The sequence below is a fragment of the Podarcis muralis genome, chromosome 13 (genome assembly GCF_964188315.1).
Source record: "Podarcis muralis chromosome 13, rPodMur119.hap1.1, whole genome shotgun sequence".
NCBI lineage: Eukaryota > Metazoa > Chordata > Lepidosauria > Squamata > Lacertidae > Podarcis > Podarcis muralis.
The window spans coordinates 4,359,018-4,376,762 of record NC_135667.1 but is presented as its reverse complement, the minus strand read 5'-3'; the positions used below and the strand labels follow the sequence as shown (position 1 = coordinate 4,376,762).

General features: G+C 55.4%; 1 protein-coding gene across 3 annotated transcripts in view; it reads left to right on the top strand.

Moving 5' to 3' along the window:
* Positions 1–16,777, top strand: part of ZBTB4 (zinc finger and BTB domain containing 4) — a 33,176-nt gene extending 16,399 nt beyond the window's left edge. For all 3 annotated transcript variants that reach the window (XM_028751985.2, XM_028751988.2, XM_028751986.2), the window contains exon 3: positions 8,308–16,777. In XM_028751985.2, coding sequence (XP_028607818.2) covers positions 8,323–12,039 — 3,717 coding nt within the window. In that variant the 5' untranslated portion in view covers positions 8,308–8,322 and the 3' untranslated portion in view covers positions 12,040–16,777. The remainder of the gene's footprint in view (positions 1–8,307) is intronic.
* The last annotated feature ends 968 nt before the right edge of the window (positions 16,778–17,745 follow it).

Below are 17,745 nucleotides of genomic sequence, written 5' to 3'. Positions count from 1 at the left end.
TGTTCTGGCTTCTGAGATTCAGAATATTTTTTTTCTTGTTTTCCTCCTCCAAAAACTAGGTGCGTCTTGTGGTCTGGTGCGTCTTATAGAGCGAAAAATATGGTATTTGTTCAGCCTCATCAGCATACAAGGCCAATCTGTTAGAGTTCCCTTTCCTCCCGGAGCTAAATTACAAACAGAAATTGACTTTAATGGGAGGAACCTATACAAATTAAATGTTTCGTGTTGGACCTAGTGAGGTGTCCACAGACTCTGACTCCAGTCTTGGGCTTCCTATCTTGATGAGACATAAGGCCGTTTGGCGGCCGTTTTTATTGATCTGTTTTGGTTGTCATGTGGTTGGCTGCAGGGTGGTGATAGCCATCTCAGCCCTTCCCAATTGTACAAAGAGCTTGGCTTTTCCTTTTTAAAAAAGAACGAAACCTTGTTACGTTTGGGAGGGTGACTGCTACATTCGGGGTTTTTTGTTTTGTTTTGTTTTTATATATATATATACATTTTTATTGGTTTTTTAAACATATCATTTCCAGCAATCATATAACATAACTTCTTATCTCATACAATGTTTTAGAATTCCATCAACTCCTCTGATGATTTTTCATTCTTTATCACTTATTCTGCATTTCTTAATTTCTCTGTTACTTTTAATTATCATTAACTAATAACTCTCCACCCGGGACGCGGGTGGCGCTGTGGGTTAAACCACAGAGCCTAGGACTTGCCGATCAGAAGGTCGGCGGTTCGAATCCCCGCAATGACGGGGTGAGCTCCCGTTGCTCAGTCCCTGCTCCTGCCAACCTAGCAGTTCGAAAGCACGCCAGTGCAAGTAGATAAATAGGCACCGCTCCGGCGGGAAGGTAAACGGCGTTTCCGTGCGCTGCTCTGGTTCACCAGTCCTGCTGGCCACATGACCCAGAAGCTGTACGCCGGCTCCCTCGGCCAGTAAAGCGAGATGAGCGCCGCAACCCCAGAGTCGGCCACGACTGGACCTAATAGTCAGGGATCCCTTTACCTTAATAACTCTCCTCATAGTCTTTCTTGCAATATTTCAAATAGTCCTCCTTACAAAACTTCCTGCAGTCCTACTAGCGTAATCTGTTCATTACAATTACTTTTGTTTTGTTTTTTTAATGGGGAAAAACTGAGGCAGAGAGTGGAGGGAGGGGGAATGAATTTTGAGACGGCAGCAGCGGGAACTTGTCCGAAAGGCTCTTGAATTTACCACCTCCTAAGGCTGCAGGGTGGCTTGTGACGAGGGCCTCTGAGCACATGTGAATTGCATTTCCCATTTCCACAAGCCTGCGCAAGTCTGGAGTTTCAAGAAGGCGAGGCTGCCTCCACCAAGACACTTGGAACAAAATACAGTGGTACCCCGCAAGACGAACGCCTCGCAAGACGGAAAACCCGCTAGACGAAAGGGTTTTCCGTTTTGGAGGCGCTTCGCAAAACGAATTTCCCTATGGGCTTGCTTCGCAAGACGAAAGCCCATAGGGAAATCTCCGGGGACCTCTTTTAAATGCTAGCGGTGGGGAGCAAAGCCTTTCCCCCCCCTCCGGCCTTCAGAAGAGGTCCAGGAAGGCTGGCGGGGGCCGAAAGGCTTTGCTCCCCACCGCCAGCATTTTAAAAGCAGTCCGGGATAGCAGGGAAGCGCTTCCCGCTATCCTGGACGGCTTTTGAAGGCAGGAGAGGTCCGCGAAGCCTGGGCGCGCTGATCTCAGCGCGCCCAGGCTTCGGCATGCCGGTAACTCTCCGCAAGCAGTGGCAGCGCTGCCGCTGCTTGCGGAGAGGTCCGCGAAGCCTGGGCGCGCTGATCTCAGCACGCGCAGGCTTCGGCATGCCGGCAACTCTCCGCAAGCAGCGGCAGCGCTGCCGCTGCTTGCGGAGAGGTCCGCGAAGCCTGGGCGCGCTGATCTCAGGGGCTTTTAAATCGCCCCGGACAGCGGAGAAGTCCTCCGCTGTCCCGGGCGATTTTAAAATGCCGCCCGCCAGCATTTTAAGATCGCCCCGGACAGCGGAGAAGCCCTCCGCTGTCCCGGGGTTTTTTAAAATGCTGGGGGTGGGAAGAAAAGCCCTTGTCCCCCCCCCCCAGCCTTCAGAAGAGGTCGGGGGACAGACTGTCCCCGGACCTGGTCTGAAGGCGGTTTCCCTAGGAACGCATTAATTGATTTTCAATGCATTCCTATGGGAAACCGTGCATCGCAAGACGAAAAACTCGCAAGACGAAGAGACTTGCGGAACGAATTAATTTCGTCTTGCGAGGCACCACTGTATACAGATTTTTCATCCTTGCAACTTCCCTGCCCGGCAGGCTTGGCAGAGATAGAGATTCCCCAAGTGGCTGAAGATCACAAAGCTCTACCTCACTTTCACATCAGAACCGGTGAAGGTCCTGTGTGAGTGTCTGGAGGCAGTTGGAGGATGGATGGCGGCCAGCAGATTGAGGTTGAATCCTGACATGACTGTTTTGGGGGGACAGGGGGTGGGCAGGTGTGGGGGACTCCCTGGTCCTGAATGGGGTAACTGTGCCCCTGAAAGACCAGGTGCGCAGCCTGGGAGTCATTCTGGACTCACAGCTGTCCATGGAGGCGCAGGTCAGTTCTGTGTCCAGGGCAGCTGTCTACCAGCTCCATCTGGTACGCAGGATGAGACCCTCCCTGTCTGCAGACTGTCTCACCAGAGTGGTGCATGCTCTGGTTATATCCCGCTTGGACTGCTGCAATGCGCTCTACGTGGGGCTACCTTTGAAGGTGACCCGGAAACTGCAATTAATCCAGAATGCGGCAGCCAGACTGGGGACTGGGAGCGGCCGCCAAGACAACATAACACCTGTCTTGAAAGACCTACATTGGCTCCCAGTACGTTTCCGAGCACAATTCAAAGTGTTGGTGCTGACCTTGAAATCCCTAAACGGCCCAGGATACCTGAAGGAGCGTCTCCACCCCCATTGTTCAGCCCGGACACTGAGGTCCAGCTCTGAGGGCCTTCTGGCGGTTCCCTCACTGCGAGAAGCCAAGTTACAGGGAACCAGGCAGAAGGCCTTCTCGGTGGTGGCACCCGCCCTGTGGAACCCCCTCCCACCAGATGTCAAAGAGAACAACAACTACCAGACTTTTAGAAGACATCTGAAGGCAGCCCTGTTTAGGGAAGCTTTTAATGTTTGATGTATTATAGTATTTTAATATTTTTTTGGAAGCCACCCAGAGTGGCTGGGGAAGCCCAGCCAGATGGGCGGGGTATAAATAATAAAATTATTATTATTATTATTATTATTATTACAAAGTGGGGATTTCAAACCAGGCTCAAGAACCCCACATTTGAGGAGATTAAAATTGGAGCAGAGACTTGCTGGCAGGTCACAAAATCCCTTGGAGCCTGCGGCAAAACGTAGGAACCGATGGATTTTCCAGCCTCGGGACATAGGTCTTTCTCCTTCCACGGAGCGGGATGACTTTGGTAGGTTTTTAGGAACCCGCACGCAAGTCGGAAAGGCAGATTTGCCAACTCGGTTCTCATCGCGGGTTTCGGACTGCAACTCCCAGCCAGCACAGTGGACGAGAGTTGCAGTCCCAAAATATCTGGTGGGCAAAGGTTGTAGCAGTAGGCTGGTCCAGGTGAGGGTCTTTTTTTCTATCCTGGCCTTTTTCATTCTCTCTCTCCAGTTCACAGACCCAACATTGCAGTCCTCCTCTTTCCGCCCCCCCTCCAGCCTCTTCCAGGCTGCTGTGCCGTTCCTGCAATCTGCTGACCTCAGCCTTCGTGACTCAGACCCGCAGAAATCCATCCTGCCTCGCATCTTGTTTACGATCCGCCAGCCTTTTCCCTCTCCCCACCGTCGCAGAGCCCTGTTTCGGTTGCAGCACCCTGGACTGCAGGCGGACGGAAGTGGCGGACGAGGCAAATCAAGTTTTTTGCTTCCCTTCCTGCGACCGTTCCATTTTGGGTGGGGGGCACACGTTCATTTCCACATTCAGGGCAGAGAGAAAATGCAGTGTCCGTGGAAGGGTCTGCAACAGTCGCCTTCCAGATAGGATGGTTACGGGGACCCTTGTTGATGTTTAGTCGTTTAGGCATGTCCGCCTCTTTGTGACCCCCTGGACCAGAGCACACCAGGCCCTCCTGTCTTCCACTGCCTCCTGCACTTTGGTCAAACTCATGCTGGTAGCTTCGAGAACACTGTCCAACCATCTCGTCCTCTGTCGTCCGCTTCTCCTTGCGCCCTCCATCTTTCCCAACATCAGGGTCTTTTCCAGGGAGTCTTCTCTTCTCATGAGGTGGCCAAAGTCTTGGAGCCTCAGCTTCAGGATCCGTCCTTCCAGTGAGCACTCAGGGCTGATTTCCTTCAGAATGGAGAGGTTGGATCTTCTTGCAGTCCATGGGACTCTCCAGAGTCTCCTCCAGCACCAGAATTCAAAAGCATCCATTCTTCGGCAATCAGCCTTCTTTATGGTACGGGGACCCTACCCAACCCTATTGAATATATGGACTTTATTCTCCTCTACCTTTCTCTCTCTCTGATGTATTTAGAGATGTTCTCGGAGCTTCAGGTCTCGGGCTCTGGCAATATAATGGCATGTTCCAATGGGCATGTGCAGAGTGTATTTCAGCCCTGAAGGCAAAGGTTCCCAGCTCCTGTGGGCCGGGGCTCAGGGAGGCAAAGTGGTTCTGTGTTACTCTCACCCTAGGTCTCTTCAACATTATTATTATTAATAATAATAATATTTCCTGCCCATCTGGGGTGGCTTCAAGGACGTATAAAGAACATAATGAAACATCAATCCTTAAAAACCTCCCAAAATAATAATAATTTTAAGACCCAGGATGCAATTTTGACGCCATTTAGAGACCTGCTTCTTAAGCTTTCGCCCACATATACAGTGGTACCTCGGGTTAAGTACTTAATTCGTTCCGGAGGTCTGTTCTTAACCTGAAACTGTTCTTAACCTGAGGTACCACTTTAGCTAATGGGGCCTCCTGCTGCCGTGCAATTTCTGTTCTCATCCTGAAGCAAAGTTCTTAACCCGAGGTAATATTTCTGGGTTAGCGGAGTCTGTAACCTGAAGTGTCTGTAACCCGAGGTAGCACTGTATTTGCCAGGTGCTCCTGTTGCGACCCACCTTGGATCGGGCTGCGACCCGACCGTGCTGTCAGTCAAAGGTGGGGGGGGGGTCAGGTTTCCCCAAGATAACTGGGATCCCTCTGGGATCTATGCTTGGACGCTAGGGGACAGCAGGATAAATCTGTGACAGCTGTTTTGGCCCCGGTGCCAGATAGAAAGCGTGGTTAAAGTTAAAGGAACCCCTGACCGTTAGGTCCAGTCACGGACGACTCTGGGGTTGCAGCGCTCATCTCGCTTTACTGGCCGAGGGAGCCGGCGTACAGCTTCTGGGTCACGTGGCCAGCATGATTAAGCCGCTTTTGGCGAACCAGAGCAGAGCACGGAAATGCTGTTTACCTTCCCGCCGGAGTGGTACCTATTTATCTACTTGCGCTTTGAGGTGCTTTCGAACTGCTAGGTTGGCAGGAGCAGGGACCGAGCAACGGGAGCTCACCCCGTCGCGGGGATTCAAACCGCCGACCTTCCAATCAGCAAGTCCTAGGCTCTGTGGTTTAACCTACAGCGCCACCCGCGTCCCTAGAAAGCGTGGTTAGAGTCAGCCTAAAGACCCATTTCAGGCTCAAGAGATGGGGATGAAGGGGGCTGCCTAAGGACGTCTGGATGACCCCCCCACGTGGGGTGTCCAGGATCTCCTGGCCAGAGAGAGATCCTGGGTGCTGGACGTGTCGGAACGCCATCGGGTGTCTTGCCCTTCCCGCATGCCCCCTCTCTGTGTTTACCCACATGCAGCCCGGGCCCACACACGTCTCCCCCTCCTCAAATTCTTGCTGTGTGCCACAGAGCGCTGCCTCTTCCTTCTCCCTCCCTCCCCAACCGTTCTCTTCGTCATCCAGGCTGGTTTCCATAGAAACCCCCTTTCCGTTTGGGTACTCCTGTCGCAGCCGGGAAGGGAGTTTATATATATGCGTGTGCGCGAGAGAAAGAGAGACCCTCAAGGAATTGTTGCCGCCGTGTTATACGCACACACACTCGCCGTGCATGCAGGCACAAGCCCATTCGCATGCACGCACACACACACACACACACACACATGGCCTGAAATTGCGTCGTCGGGACGGTCCCACCCAGGTCGAGGGAGGAGGGAAGTTTGCGAAAGAAGGGCTTGGAGGAAAAGAAAACATTGTGGGCATCCCTATTCTGCTGTCTCTCTCTCTCTCACACACAAGATTTTCTCCCACGTCTCCGCAGCGGGGAGAGGGCAGAGCGTGCCTTCGGGGGCCAGCCCTTGACACGAGGGGGCCGGCCGGGCCAAAGGAGGCGCCTGAGCGTCTGGGGGCAACGAGGCGAGCCTCTTGGAGCGGCTTCCGCGCTGAGCTCCGGAGAGCAGGCCGGGCCAACGCATCAGCTGCTTAATCCGAGCTGGCACCGGGAAATTGTTTCCTTCAGCCATTTTAGGCTTGCCAGCTGGAGGAACGAGCTCCTGGAGCAAAATGGCTCCCCAATGGGTGGAGTGGGGAGGGGGTGGGCGACTGGGGGGGCCCTGTGGGGAGGAGGGCTGGGCTGGGGGCTTCTCCGCTCAAGCCAAACAGGCCGCTCTCTCTTCCCCTGATGGCCTTCGGCCTGCCCATGCCAGCATCAACCCCGCTGCTTCGCTCGGTGTGACTCATGTCAACGGCAGCCAAGCGACTTTTTGGGACTGACGGGAAGCAGAGCCCTGTGGTACTCCTGGCTGCCTTCTCGCAGCCCTTCCCACTCGTGGGTTCGAATCCCCACTCGCTGGGGGGCCTTGCTCGCTCGCTTGCTTTTGGCCTGACCTGCCTCGCAGGGTTGTTGTGGAGCCGATAACGGGGAAGGAGCAGGAACTATCCCTGCCACCTTGAACTCCGGGGAGGAAGAGGTGGGATTTGAATGTAATAATAATAATTATTATTTATACCCCGCCCATCTGGCTGAGTTTCCCCAGCCACTCTGGCTGTCGTTCCTAGCCGTCAGGCAGACCCCCAGAGACCCCCTCCTGAGACCTCTCCCCCAGCTGTGGCACCCCTCTTTTCGAGAGGTCAGGGGTCACGGTTTCTAAGCACCATGGTCATGTGTAAGAGCCTGGACCTTTCCAAGCACAATTCAAAGTGTTAGTGCTGACCTTGAAAGCCCTAAATGGCCTCAAAGGCCCAGTAGACCTGAAGGAGCGTCTCCACCCCCATCGTTCAGCCCAGACACTGAGGTCCAGCTCTGAGGGCTTTCTGGCGGTTCCCTCACTGCGAGAAGTAAGGTTACAGGGAACCAGGCAGAGGGCCTTCTCAGTGGTGGCACCCGCCCTGTGGAACGCCCTCCCAGCAGATCCCCGTATGGGGCCGCTGCAGATTCCTGCTTTGCAGACCTTTGGATGAGATGAGCCTCAGGGTCCCTTCCAATGCTACAATTCCATGCTTCTATGGTCTGCCTCCACATTTGTGCATTTGTGCTGTGCATTGCTAATACTGTATCATTATCCAGACACAATCTGCGTCTGAAAGCAATCCATTCAATGAGGTGTTGTCCTGTTGTCCATGCCAATAGTAGCATCTTTCCAATGAATCAATACCAGACTTTTGACTACATGGAGCAGTTGTCAGACCCCCCCTATAATTGGTATGTTGCTCAGGATAATAAATTAATAATAATAATTTTATTACTTATGCCCAACCCATCTGGCTGGGTTGCACCAGCCGCTCAGGGTGGCTTCCAACACATAAAAAAACACACAGAATAATCGTAATTATACATAGTCATAGAATCATCATAGAGTTGGAAGGGATCCTGGGGTCATCTAGTCCAACCCCCGGTTGGTGGCCAAAGTCTTGGAGCCTCAGCTTCAGGATCTGTCCTTCCAGTGAGCACTCAGGGCTGATTTCCTTCAGAATGGAGAGGTTTGATCTTCTTGCAGTCCATGGGACTCTCAAGAGTCTCCTCCAGCACCAGAATTCAAAAGCATCCATTCCTTGGTGATCAGCATTCTTGATGGTCCAGCTCTCACTTCCATACATCACTACTGGGAAAACCAGAGCTTTAACTATACGGACCTTTGTTGGCAAGGTGATGTCTCTGCTTTTTAAGATGCTTTGTCCCCTCTATGGACAAAGACAACAATCATCATCATCATCATCATTATAATATAACAATAACAGTAGCAGCAGCAACAACTAAGCCTGCATGTTTCCCCTCTTTGTTGAAAACCTCAGGCATTGCTACCCCATTTTCTCTCTTTCTTGCAGGTCTGAGGCAGCTGAATGGCTGCAGCCATGGAGCTCACGGACATTGGCCACTCCAGCTCCCTCCTGGTCCAGCTGAACGAGCAGCGCCTCCGCGGCCAGTTCTGCGACATCACCATCATTGCTGAAGACACCAAGTTCAAGGCCCACAAGAACGTCCTCGCGGCCTCCAGCCCCTACTTCAAGGAGGTGCTGTCGGAGGAGTCCACCTGCCAGCAGCCCAGCCAGATCCTGGAGCTCCCCGACGTCCAAGCCGAAGTCTTCTCCGACGTCCTCAACTTCATCTACAACTCCCGGCTCTCCGTGCCCAGCCCGGCCGCTGCCAAGGAGATCGGGGCCGTTGGCCGCCGCCTCGGCATCTCCCGCCTCGAGGACCTGGACGACCCCTTGGCGGGCACCAAGATGGACGACTCGGGCGGGGCCTCTTCCAGGCCGTGCAGCTCGCCGATTGACCTCACCTGCCCTTCCCGCTCGGCCGAGCCTTCCAGCCCCCTCAGCTTCCACGATTTGGCCAAAGCCTCCAGCCCGGCCAGCGACGGCCAGCCCGACCCTGAAACAGAGACCGCCAAGATCCTGTACAACCTCAGCTCGGTTGCCGCCGGGCCGCCACCCCAGCCAGACCTGGCTTACGTGCTGAAGGGAGGCGTCAGCTGGGACCACGATGATTCCCCCGGAAACCCCTCAGCCGCCAACGGCGAGGCGGACCACCAAGGGCCGGCCTCCTCTCGCTCGCCCCCATCCGGAGCTTCCTACCCGGCCGCCAGCTCCTTCTGCTGCGGGAGCTGCAGCCGCTCCTTCACCACGTCGTCGGCGCTCAGCCTGCACATGAAACTGCACCGGACGCGCCGTTCTCTCTCCTGCCGGCACTGCGGAAAGAGCTTCATCCACATCAAGCGGCTCCAGACGCACGAGGTCTTGTGCAAGGAGATGGAGAAGGCAGAGGAGGGCGTCCCCGCGGGCGAGGCGCTGCCCAGTCCCGGGCTGCCTCCCAAGCCGCCTCCGCCGCCGTCTTCCAAGAAGAGCGTGCTGTTCCGCCACCGCGGGCTGCAGCGCATGGACTACATCTCGGACCAAGACCACTTTGTGAAAGTGGTCGACGGGCACATCATCTACTTCTGCACCGTCTGCGAGCGCTCGTACATGACGCTCTCGAGTCTCAAGCGCCACTCCAACGTCCACTCGTGGCGGAGGAAGTACCCCTGCCGCTACTGCGACAAAGTCTTTGCTCTGGCCGAGTACCGCACCAAGCACGAGGTGTGGCACACGGGCGAGCGCCGCTACCAGTGCATCTTCTGCTGGGAGACCTTCGTCACCTACTACAACCTGAAGACCCACCAGAAAGCCTTCCACGGGATCAACCCCGGCCTGATCTCTTCCGAGAAGACTCCCAACGGAGGCTACAAGCCCAAGCTCAACGCCCTCAAACTCTACCGCCTCCTGCCCATGCGCTCCCAAAAGAGGCCCTACAAGACCTACAGCCAAGGCCTGGTGCCTGACAACCTCCTGCTCCCGGCTCAGCCCATCCCCATGGCGCTGGGCGACGGGGACTCCTTGGACGGCAACCTGGTCTCCTCGCTGGGCAACGGCGACATTGCTTCCGTCTTCACTGCCAACGGCGGCTCCCTGGAGATGCCCGAGCCGGAACGCTTTCCGCGGCCGCAGGAAACTGCGGTTGGCCCGGAGATCTCCGCGCTCCCGGCCGCGGGCGAGAACGCTCCTTTGGACAAGAGACCAGGGCCCCTGAGCGCAGAGGCCGCCTCCGTCATCGCCTACGGGCGGCCCGCCTCCTCGGTCATCGTCCACAGCACGTCAGTGTTGTCGCAGACGCCCTCGGTGATCACCTACAACAGCAAGTCTTCGGAGGCAGGGCCTCTTCCCCCGACACAGGTGCCATCTTCCGCCGCGACCAGGCCTATCAAGAAGCAAGTGCTGAAGGAGTACATCCAGTCGCAGAAGGCAGACGAGCGGGCTCTGGAAGAGAGCGGGGAGTCCAGGGCCAGGGGGCCCCGGTCCGGGCGGACCATGACATACATGGCAAAGCCAGCGTACGTCGGGGCCGCCTCCGAAAGCCGCGCCGCACCGCTCTGCCAGATCACGGTGCGCATCGGCGAGGAAGCCATCGTCAAGCGGCGGATCTCTGAGACGGACCTCATGCTGGACAAGGGCGGCCGCGTCGGGGGCAAGCGCTTCGATTTCGGCAGGGAGCAAAGCAGCGGGAAGGAGGTGCCGCTGGAAGCTCCCCACGGCAAGCACGCCAGCAGGGGGTATGCCAACGAGAGCGGCGAGGAGGAGAGCGACAGGGGCGACGCCGAAGACCAGCTGTGGCGGCCCTACTACAGCTACAAGCCCAAGCGGAAGGCCGGCGCCGGTGCCAACACGCTGCCCAAGATGAAAAAGTCCCGGTGGCACCGCAAGCTCCGTTCTCTGCGCTGGATGAAAAGGACGGAGAAGGCCGGGGAGGAAGAAGAGGAGGAGGAAGAAGAGGAGGAGGAGGGTGTGGGGATCAGCGACTCGGTGCCGGCGGAAGTGGCCGCCGGCCGCGGGGCCGCCTCCGAAATTGAGGGGCCGAGCCAGCCACCCAAAGCAGGGCGCGGCTCCGAGTGGAAGCACGAGTGCGGCGCCTGTGGCAAGCTGTTCTCCGCGCTCAAGAAACTGAGGAAGCATGAGCGAGTGCACGGGCGCCTCGCCAAGGACAACCCGCCCCTGGTGCCCTCGCAGGCCCACCGCGTCGGCCGCAAGCCCCTGGTCAAGTTCACCTGCGCCCGCTGCACCAAGGTGTGCAAGACGGCTGCGGCCCTCAGCCGCCACATGAAGCGCCACGAGGGAGAGCCGCCCGAGCCGCCGCCCTTGCCGGCCCTCACCACCGTCATCGCCTACTCCAAGAAGGCGGCGGAGGCTCCTCCCGTGGCTGTCGTGCCGGTGCCCGTCGTCAAAGAGGAGACCATGCAGGAGATGCAGGTGTCATCCTCCAGCGGCGAAGCGCCCTTGTGCCCGCAAGAGCTCCCCGAGGAGGAGGAGGAGGGGCCCGTGGCGGTGGACATGCAGCCTTACGGACGCCGCACCCCGGTGCCGGAAGAGGAGGCCGTGCCCCTGGCAGAGGGGAACAAGTCTCCCTTTCCGGAGGAGCTCAGCGCCCACCCGCCCGTGCTGGAGGCGGCCACCAGCCTCGCCGAACTCCCGCCAAGGTTACCGCACTCCCTGCAGGACCCCGTCATCTCGCACACGGGTCTCGCTCTGAAAGAGGCCTTGGCGCCCGAGCTGGAGGAGGAGCGGTACCCCGTCCAGGAGTACCCGCTGCCCTTGCTGGTGCCGAGCAGCTGTCGGACCCGGAAGGACCTGGAGGACAAGCCGCCCTCGTTCCTTGCCTACCCCAGCGCCATCCAGTTCAGCGGCGTGGGCAAGGCGGGCGGCGGCGACGGCGCGGACGGTGGCAAGGTCTGCTTCTACCCGGACCCCTACCCTCTGATGTACGGCCACCAACTGCTGGCGGCCTACCCCTACAACTTCACCCTCCCGGTGGCTCTGAACATGGTCGTCCCGGACGAGAAGGGGCAGCCGCTGCCGTTCCTCCCCGGCGTCTTCAGCTACTCCGTGAACCCGTGTCGTGGCGAGGTCCACGACGGCTCTGCCGCTGCGGCCTCCAGCGTGGCCATGGCAATGGGGGCTGGCGCGGCGCACGAGGGCAGAGGGGAACTGCCCGCCCCGGAGAGGCTGAAGAAAGGGAGCCTTCTCTGAGGGGGAGGACCAAGGGAGGTTGGGGCGGAGGGGGTCAGCCGGAGGCGAGGGGCGCCGCCGCTTCCGCCTCTCCCAAGATGGCGCCCTCCCATGGCTTTGGACAACAGCTCCCGCCCAGCCAGTGGAGGGTTTGGGGCGCTCTGGGGTTGTGGAAGGCGACCCCCTCCTCCCCGAGAAGGGATGTTCGGGGCGGAGGGGTGGGGGCAGATTGCAGTGGCAGCGCTGCGGCAGAGAGAGAGACAGAGCTATGGAAACCAGACGTGAGCATTGATTGCGTTGAGGGGATGCACAGCGCAGCCCCCTGACCCACAACTTCACATCCCCGTGGTTTGTCGAGTGGGGCACATCGTAGATAAGACTTTTTTTTTTAACAGACAAAAAAAAGACGTAGCAGCGAAAATAGGTACAGGGTAACCCCTCTCCCCCCCCTTCTCCCAACCACACCCCCATATGAATGTCTTCTTGCTCCGTATATATATTTCCAGAGTGAACTTGCACAAGCAAATCTTCGTTGTCGTCTCCCCACCTCCCCAATCCTGCTCCCCCCTCCCCGTCTTGGCTCTCCCTGTTACCCCTGCCTGGGAAGGTACGGCTGGGAGGAGGAGCTTCTGTTTGGGGGGGCGGAGCTCTTTTTTGGCTCCTCCCACCAGCCAATGCCCCTTTTATCTCTTGCCTTCCTGGTCTCTTCCTTCCCCAAATCGCCATTCCCCCCCCTCTAAAGGGGAAAAAGGTCTCATTCCACAGAACTGTCTCCCCCCCTCTCCCCCCTTTTTTGGGGTGTGTGTGCCCTCTGGCGCCCCCTCCTCCGGCCCAGCGCCTCGGATCTCTAGCCGCTGCTTTTGGCAGCTGTATTATTTCTCCCTGTTCGTTTTTGTTTTGCAGCTTGAAGGGGATGAATCACATTTTCCTTTGGCTGGATGGAGGAGGAGGAGGAGGGCAGGGTGTCCTGTTGAGATGGTGAGGAGGGGAGAGGACGGTTCTGTAGGATCTGGTCTTCCAGGGTTTTTGCAACAGCCACAAAAGAGCAGCAACAGCTTTGCATCGCATCTGGACACACTTTGCAGGAGTGGGGGCTGCCAAGTTTGCTGCCACCCTGGTAGCATGCCCTTCTCTCTCTCTCTCTCTCTCTCTCTCTCTCTCACTCTCTCTCTCTCTCTCTCTTGGGGGGGGGTGCCCTTTCAGCCGGAGTGGGGTGGGCAACCAGACCGGATTCCACTGTGTACTGTGATTTTAATTTCCGCCAAGCTCATCCCACTTCTGCCACCTTTGCAAAAGACAACAGCACAGCACAAAACCCCACCCTCCCAGTAACACACATTCCCTCCCGCTTCCTCCATACTGGGATTTACCTCCCCAAAACACACACACAAACACACACACCACCTAAACTCAGCAATAGGGCAGTTGGGTTACATTTCACAGTCCAGGAAAAACCCAAAACCCCTCCTGTGCTTGCGTTATCTTTCTCTCTCAATAAATAAGCAAACTAGTCCTACCTAATGCAAGAAAGCATTTTTCCAGCTGTGGCTTAAGCGAGCTTTGAGCCTCCTGAGGATTGAAAGGGGCACAGGCATTTGTCATGCCAATGAGCATTCTGGACCACTTAGGTTTACATTTGCATCAGAAAAAAACTCCCCCCCCTTTTTTTAGCCAGCCCTGTCCATAAGGCGGTTGGGCAAGTCTTCAAAATGGTTTTAAGATATGGAAATGTTCCCTTCCTCTCCAGGAAGGCGATCAAAATGCTGTTCTTCCTCCCCCCCCCCCTCTTCCCTTCTCTTGCTACGAACCCAAATAAATAAGTAATGCGATATTTTTTAGGATTTAGGGAGAACTGAGTGCTGCATTCCAGCAGGCCACTCTGCATATTTTGGGGGAATGGGTTTATTACTATTATTATTATTATTATTATTTTAGATTAGAGAATATGGGCAGGGCAGGGTTAGGGATGGCAATCGCCCCATTATTTTAAAAAGCCTTAGGTGTTTTCTAAACCTGGGGGTAATGGGTTCTGCCTGCTTCCAAGATGAAAAAACATTTAAATTTGTGGATATTTTTTGGCTTACGAAAGGACCAAAACAGTGGGGATTTTGTTTTTTCCTTTAAAAACAAAACAAAACCTAACAACCCCTAATTAGTAGGGGGTGGTGAAAGAAAACTCACCCTTCTAGGGAAAACTGCACAAACTTTAAAAAGCAAGCGGAAGGATTTTGAATAAACAGTATGTGGAGGTTTTCGATATCGAAGATTTTTAAAGGGAGGGGCAGGATTTTGCCTAAAGGCTTCGGACAACGGGAGGAGGAAAGGAGAGTTATGCATGCCAGATGTTTTGGCGCACCTTTCGCAAAATGGGCCGGTCCCCTTCAGGTTTTTGTGATTCAAAATATCTGAAAAAGCCCTAGTTTGGGGAAAGACTCTTTTAATGCAGAACTCCAGACGATAGCAGGGACCTGCTGCTAGATTTCTGGGTGCGATGAGCTTTCGGACATCCAAAGGTTCCTATGGAACAATAGGAACAAAACAGCTTCCGCCCTCCCCCCAAATATAAGATAACTGAGATTCCTGCGTTGCATGGGGTTGGAATGGATGACCTTTGGGTACCTCCGACAATTCTGCGCTTTCGATAAGCTTGCAGAAATGGAGGAGTGGAGTTTTCTGCAAAGAAAGGGACATGCAATTCGTTTCTGGAATCGAAATCGCTCCTAACCACCCTCTTACTGCTAAAATGAGCTTCAACTTTGCCCCCCACCCCTGAAACTTGCAGCCTTCGCTGCGTATTTTTGCCTCCGCAACCTCCTTCCGGAAACTAGAAAGTTCTGGCCAAGGGAGGTCGTTTTTTTGGGAGGGGGGTAACCTTAACCCACCCTGCCTCCGCTAGCCTCAATTCTCAGCTTTAAGTGTTAAAAAAAACCTCTCTAGACTTCCCTTAATATTTTAAGGGATGCAAAAGGCCTCCTTCATTGCCCCACAAGGCCTCCTGTTGAATCCCCCCCCCCAGTGGAACCAAGGCATCTCCATGCTCCATGGGCCTTGCCAGGCCTGTACGGAGACTGGCGCTTGAACTGGGGGGGGGGGGCAAGGATCAGAAGGGCTTCCAAAGAAAGACTGGCTTGCAGGGGGGCGGGAGCTGGTGGCGCCTCTGCCCCCCTGTTTGGAGACTTAAAGGGGGGTCAGGACGGAGGGAGAGAGAATTGCGGCGTGCAAAATTTCACCAATTGCTCCAGTGCAGGGAATGTGCTGCGAGCCGCCTCTCTCGCCTCCCCCCCCCTCCCCACGCACTGCAGCATAGCTGCCCCCCCCCCCAATTTCTGTTTGCAGCACACCGAGGTCTGCAAAAGGAAGCCACAGTCTTCTCTCTGCAGCAGCAGAGCAGAAACACGGCCTTGCAGATTTCTCTTCTCCCCCCCCCAAAAAAACACCCCAGTTTTTGTCCAAGCAGGGCCGATAACGCCTCCTTCTCTCTCCCCCCCCCATTGCAACGCAGAGCCTCCTCTAACCCACCCCCCCTCGTCGCCTCCAGCACTTTAGCGGTGCCTCCGCAATGCATTCCACCTGGCCGCAACATCCCTGCTGCGGCTCACCTGCAATGCAGCAAAAATTGCACATTCCTCCTTCTCCGCTGCTGCTGCTGCTGCGCCACCGATAAGAAGGCACTGCTTGGGGCGAGGGGGTGCGTGTGTGTTTTTTGGGGGGACCACTTCCTGACTCTTCCACTCCCCCCACAACCCCACCCCACATCACGCTCACAAGTTCCTCCTGCATCATAAAAGGCGCATTATTCTGGAGACCTGGAGTCAATTCCTTGAAAGGGCAGGCCCCTTGCGTTCGCACCCGGCGCTCCAGGCCCCCTGTGTAACTCCCCCCCCCTTCCGCTATGGGGCTTTGGGGATATAGGGCCCCCCCACCCCGCCGCTCTGACCCATCCCTAGGATGGCAACCGGTCAGCAGGCCTGGGGTCGTTTTTTCGGCCTGCAAAGGTTGAAAGGTCAAGCCGGGCGGCTAAGCAGGAAGAGGCTGCGCCGAGGGATTTGCCCCACGGTTTGGCAGTGGGGCGCGATTCCGGTTGCGATCCAGTGTCGCCAGCGAGGACCCCTGCGCGCCTCGCAGCTGATGCGTTGAAAGAGGCCGGTCAGGGTTGAGAATGGGGAGATAGAGAGAGCACCAAAGTTATTTTTTTGGGGGGGGGGGGGTTGCACTCCGGACCACCAGGGTGGGGAGGGCATGTGGGGCAGTCTTGCTGGGGGGCAGAAGGGCGGTCACTGACGTGTACATAGCTGTCCGTCTCTCTGATCTTTTGCACTTTTTCGCCACTGGGGGGGCTCTTGGTGATTGTTGACCGTTTGCTACTGAATGTAAACTTGTCTCTCTCTCTCTTTTTGGTTTTTAATTTTTTGTTACTTTCTAGAAGCACCTCTAGGTAGTTTTATGGCACTTTAGAAGATTTGCTGAAACCGTTTTGAAAAGGGGGGGGGGAACGATACCAAGGGTTTAAAAAAAAACAACAAATAAATACAGGACGCGGGCGGGTGGCAGGGTGGCCGGATCCGTACAAAAATGTTAAATGACGAGGATGAAATAATAATAATATTTTTTTTGCCGCTTTTTCCCGGTCTCTGTTCCAAGTGTTCCAAGTGTGAAGAGTCCGTTAGACAAAAAAAAAAAAAAATACTGTATTTATCTCTCTGCATCTGTGTGTGTAACTCAAATAACTTCTTCAAAATAAAAAGACAATTATACGCTCCTCGAGAAACTGTTCAGAAAGCAGTAGCGGCGAGCGCCCACCACGTATTCCAGCTTTGTGAAAACGGGGATCAATTTTAGCCTTTCGTTACCTCCCAATTAGTGGTTGCGGCTAACAATATGTAAATATTCCACCTTTTTCTATCTCCAAAGAGCTCAAGCTGGGGCGTATGTGGTTCCTTGAATCCCCACCACAACAACCCTGCAAAGCAGGCAGTGACTGGCTCCACGGAAGACAGAATTCGAACCCTGCTCTCCCACGTCCGTGTAACCTGACGCACTAACCCAGCTTTCCTCAGCCTCGGCCCTCCAGATGTTTTCGGCCTACAACTCCCATGATCCCTAGCTAGCAGGACCAGTGGCCAGGGATGATGGGAATTGTAGTCTCCAAACATCTGGAGGGCCGAGGTTGAGGAAGCCTGCTCTAACCACTAACCCACACTGCCACAGTCACATCGCCTCCTGTGGCCTTGGGCGTGTGGGGTGGCCACCGCTGCCTGGGTGTGCTGCTAAAAATAGGATTTTTTTGAGGGGGAAGGGGGCCTTATTCTTCAGAGTTGTGCTTGGCCTGTTTGATAAGAGTATATAGAATCAGAATTGTAGGTTTGGCCCCTTGGGACCCCTGAGGGCTATCCAGACCAACCCCCTGGCCCTCGGGGGTCCCTTCTCCCAACCCTTCGATTCTGTAATTCAGAGGAGAGAGGCTGGAAAGATGAAAGCCTGCGTTGTTGCTTTTTCCCTGCTGGGATTTTCACCTTTTGGGAAATAGCAATCCTGTTAAGCAGCTAATATCTTTTCTGGATTTCAAACTGACCCACCGTGGGGTGTTTGTTTGGCCTTGTGGGGGGGGGGGGACTAGCTGTGGGGTGGGTAGACTTCAACAAATTCCCCCCACTCCGCCACCAACCTGTCTCTGCCCAGAAAAAATAAATCAGATTTTGGGGCCTCTGTGGGGTGGGGGGGAAACCA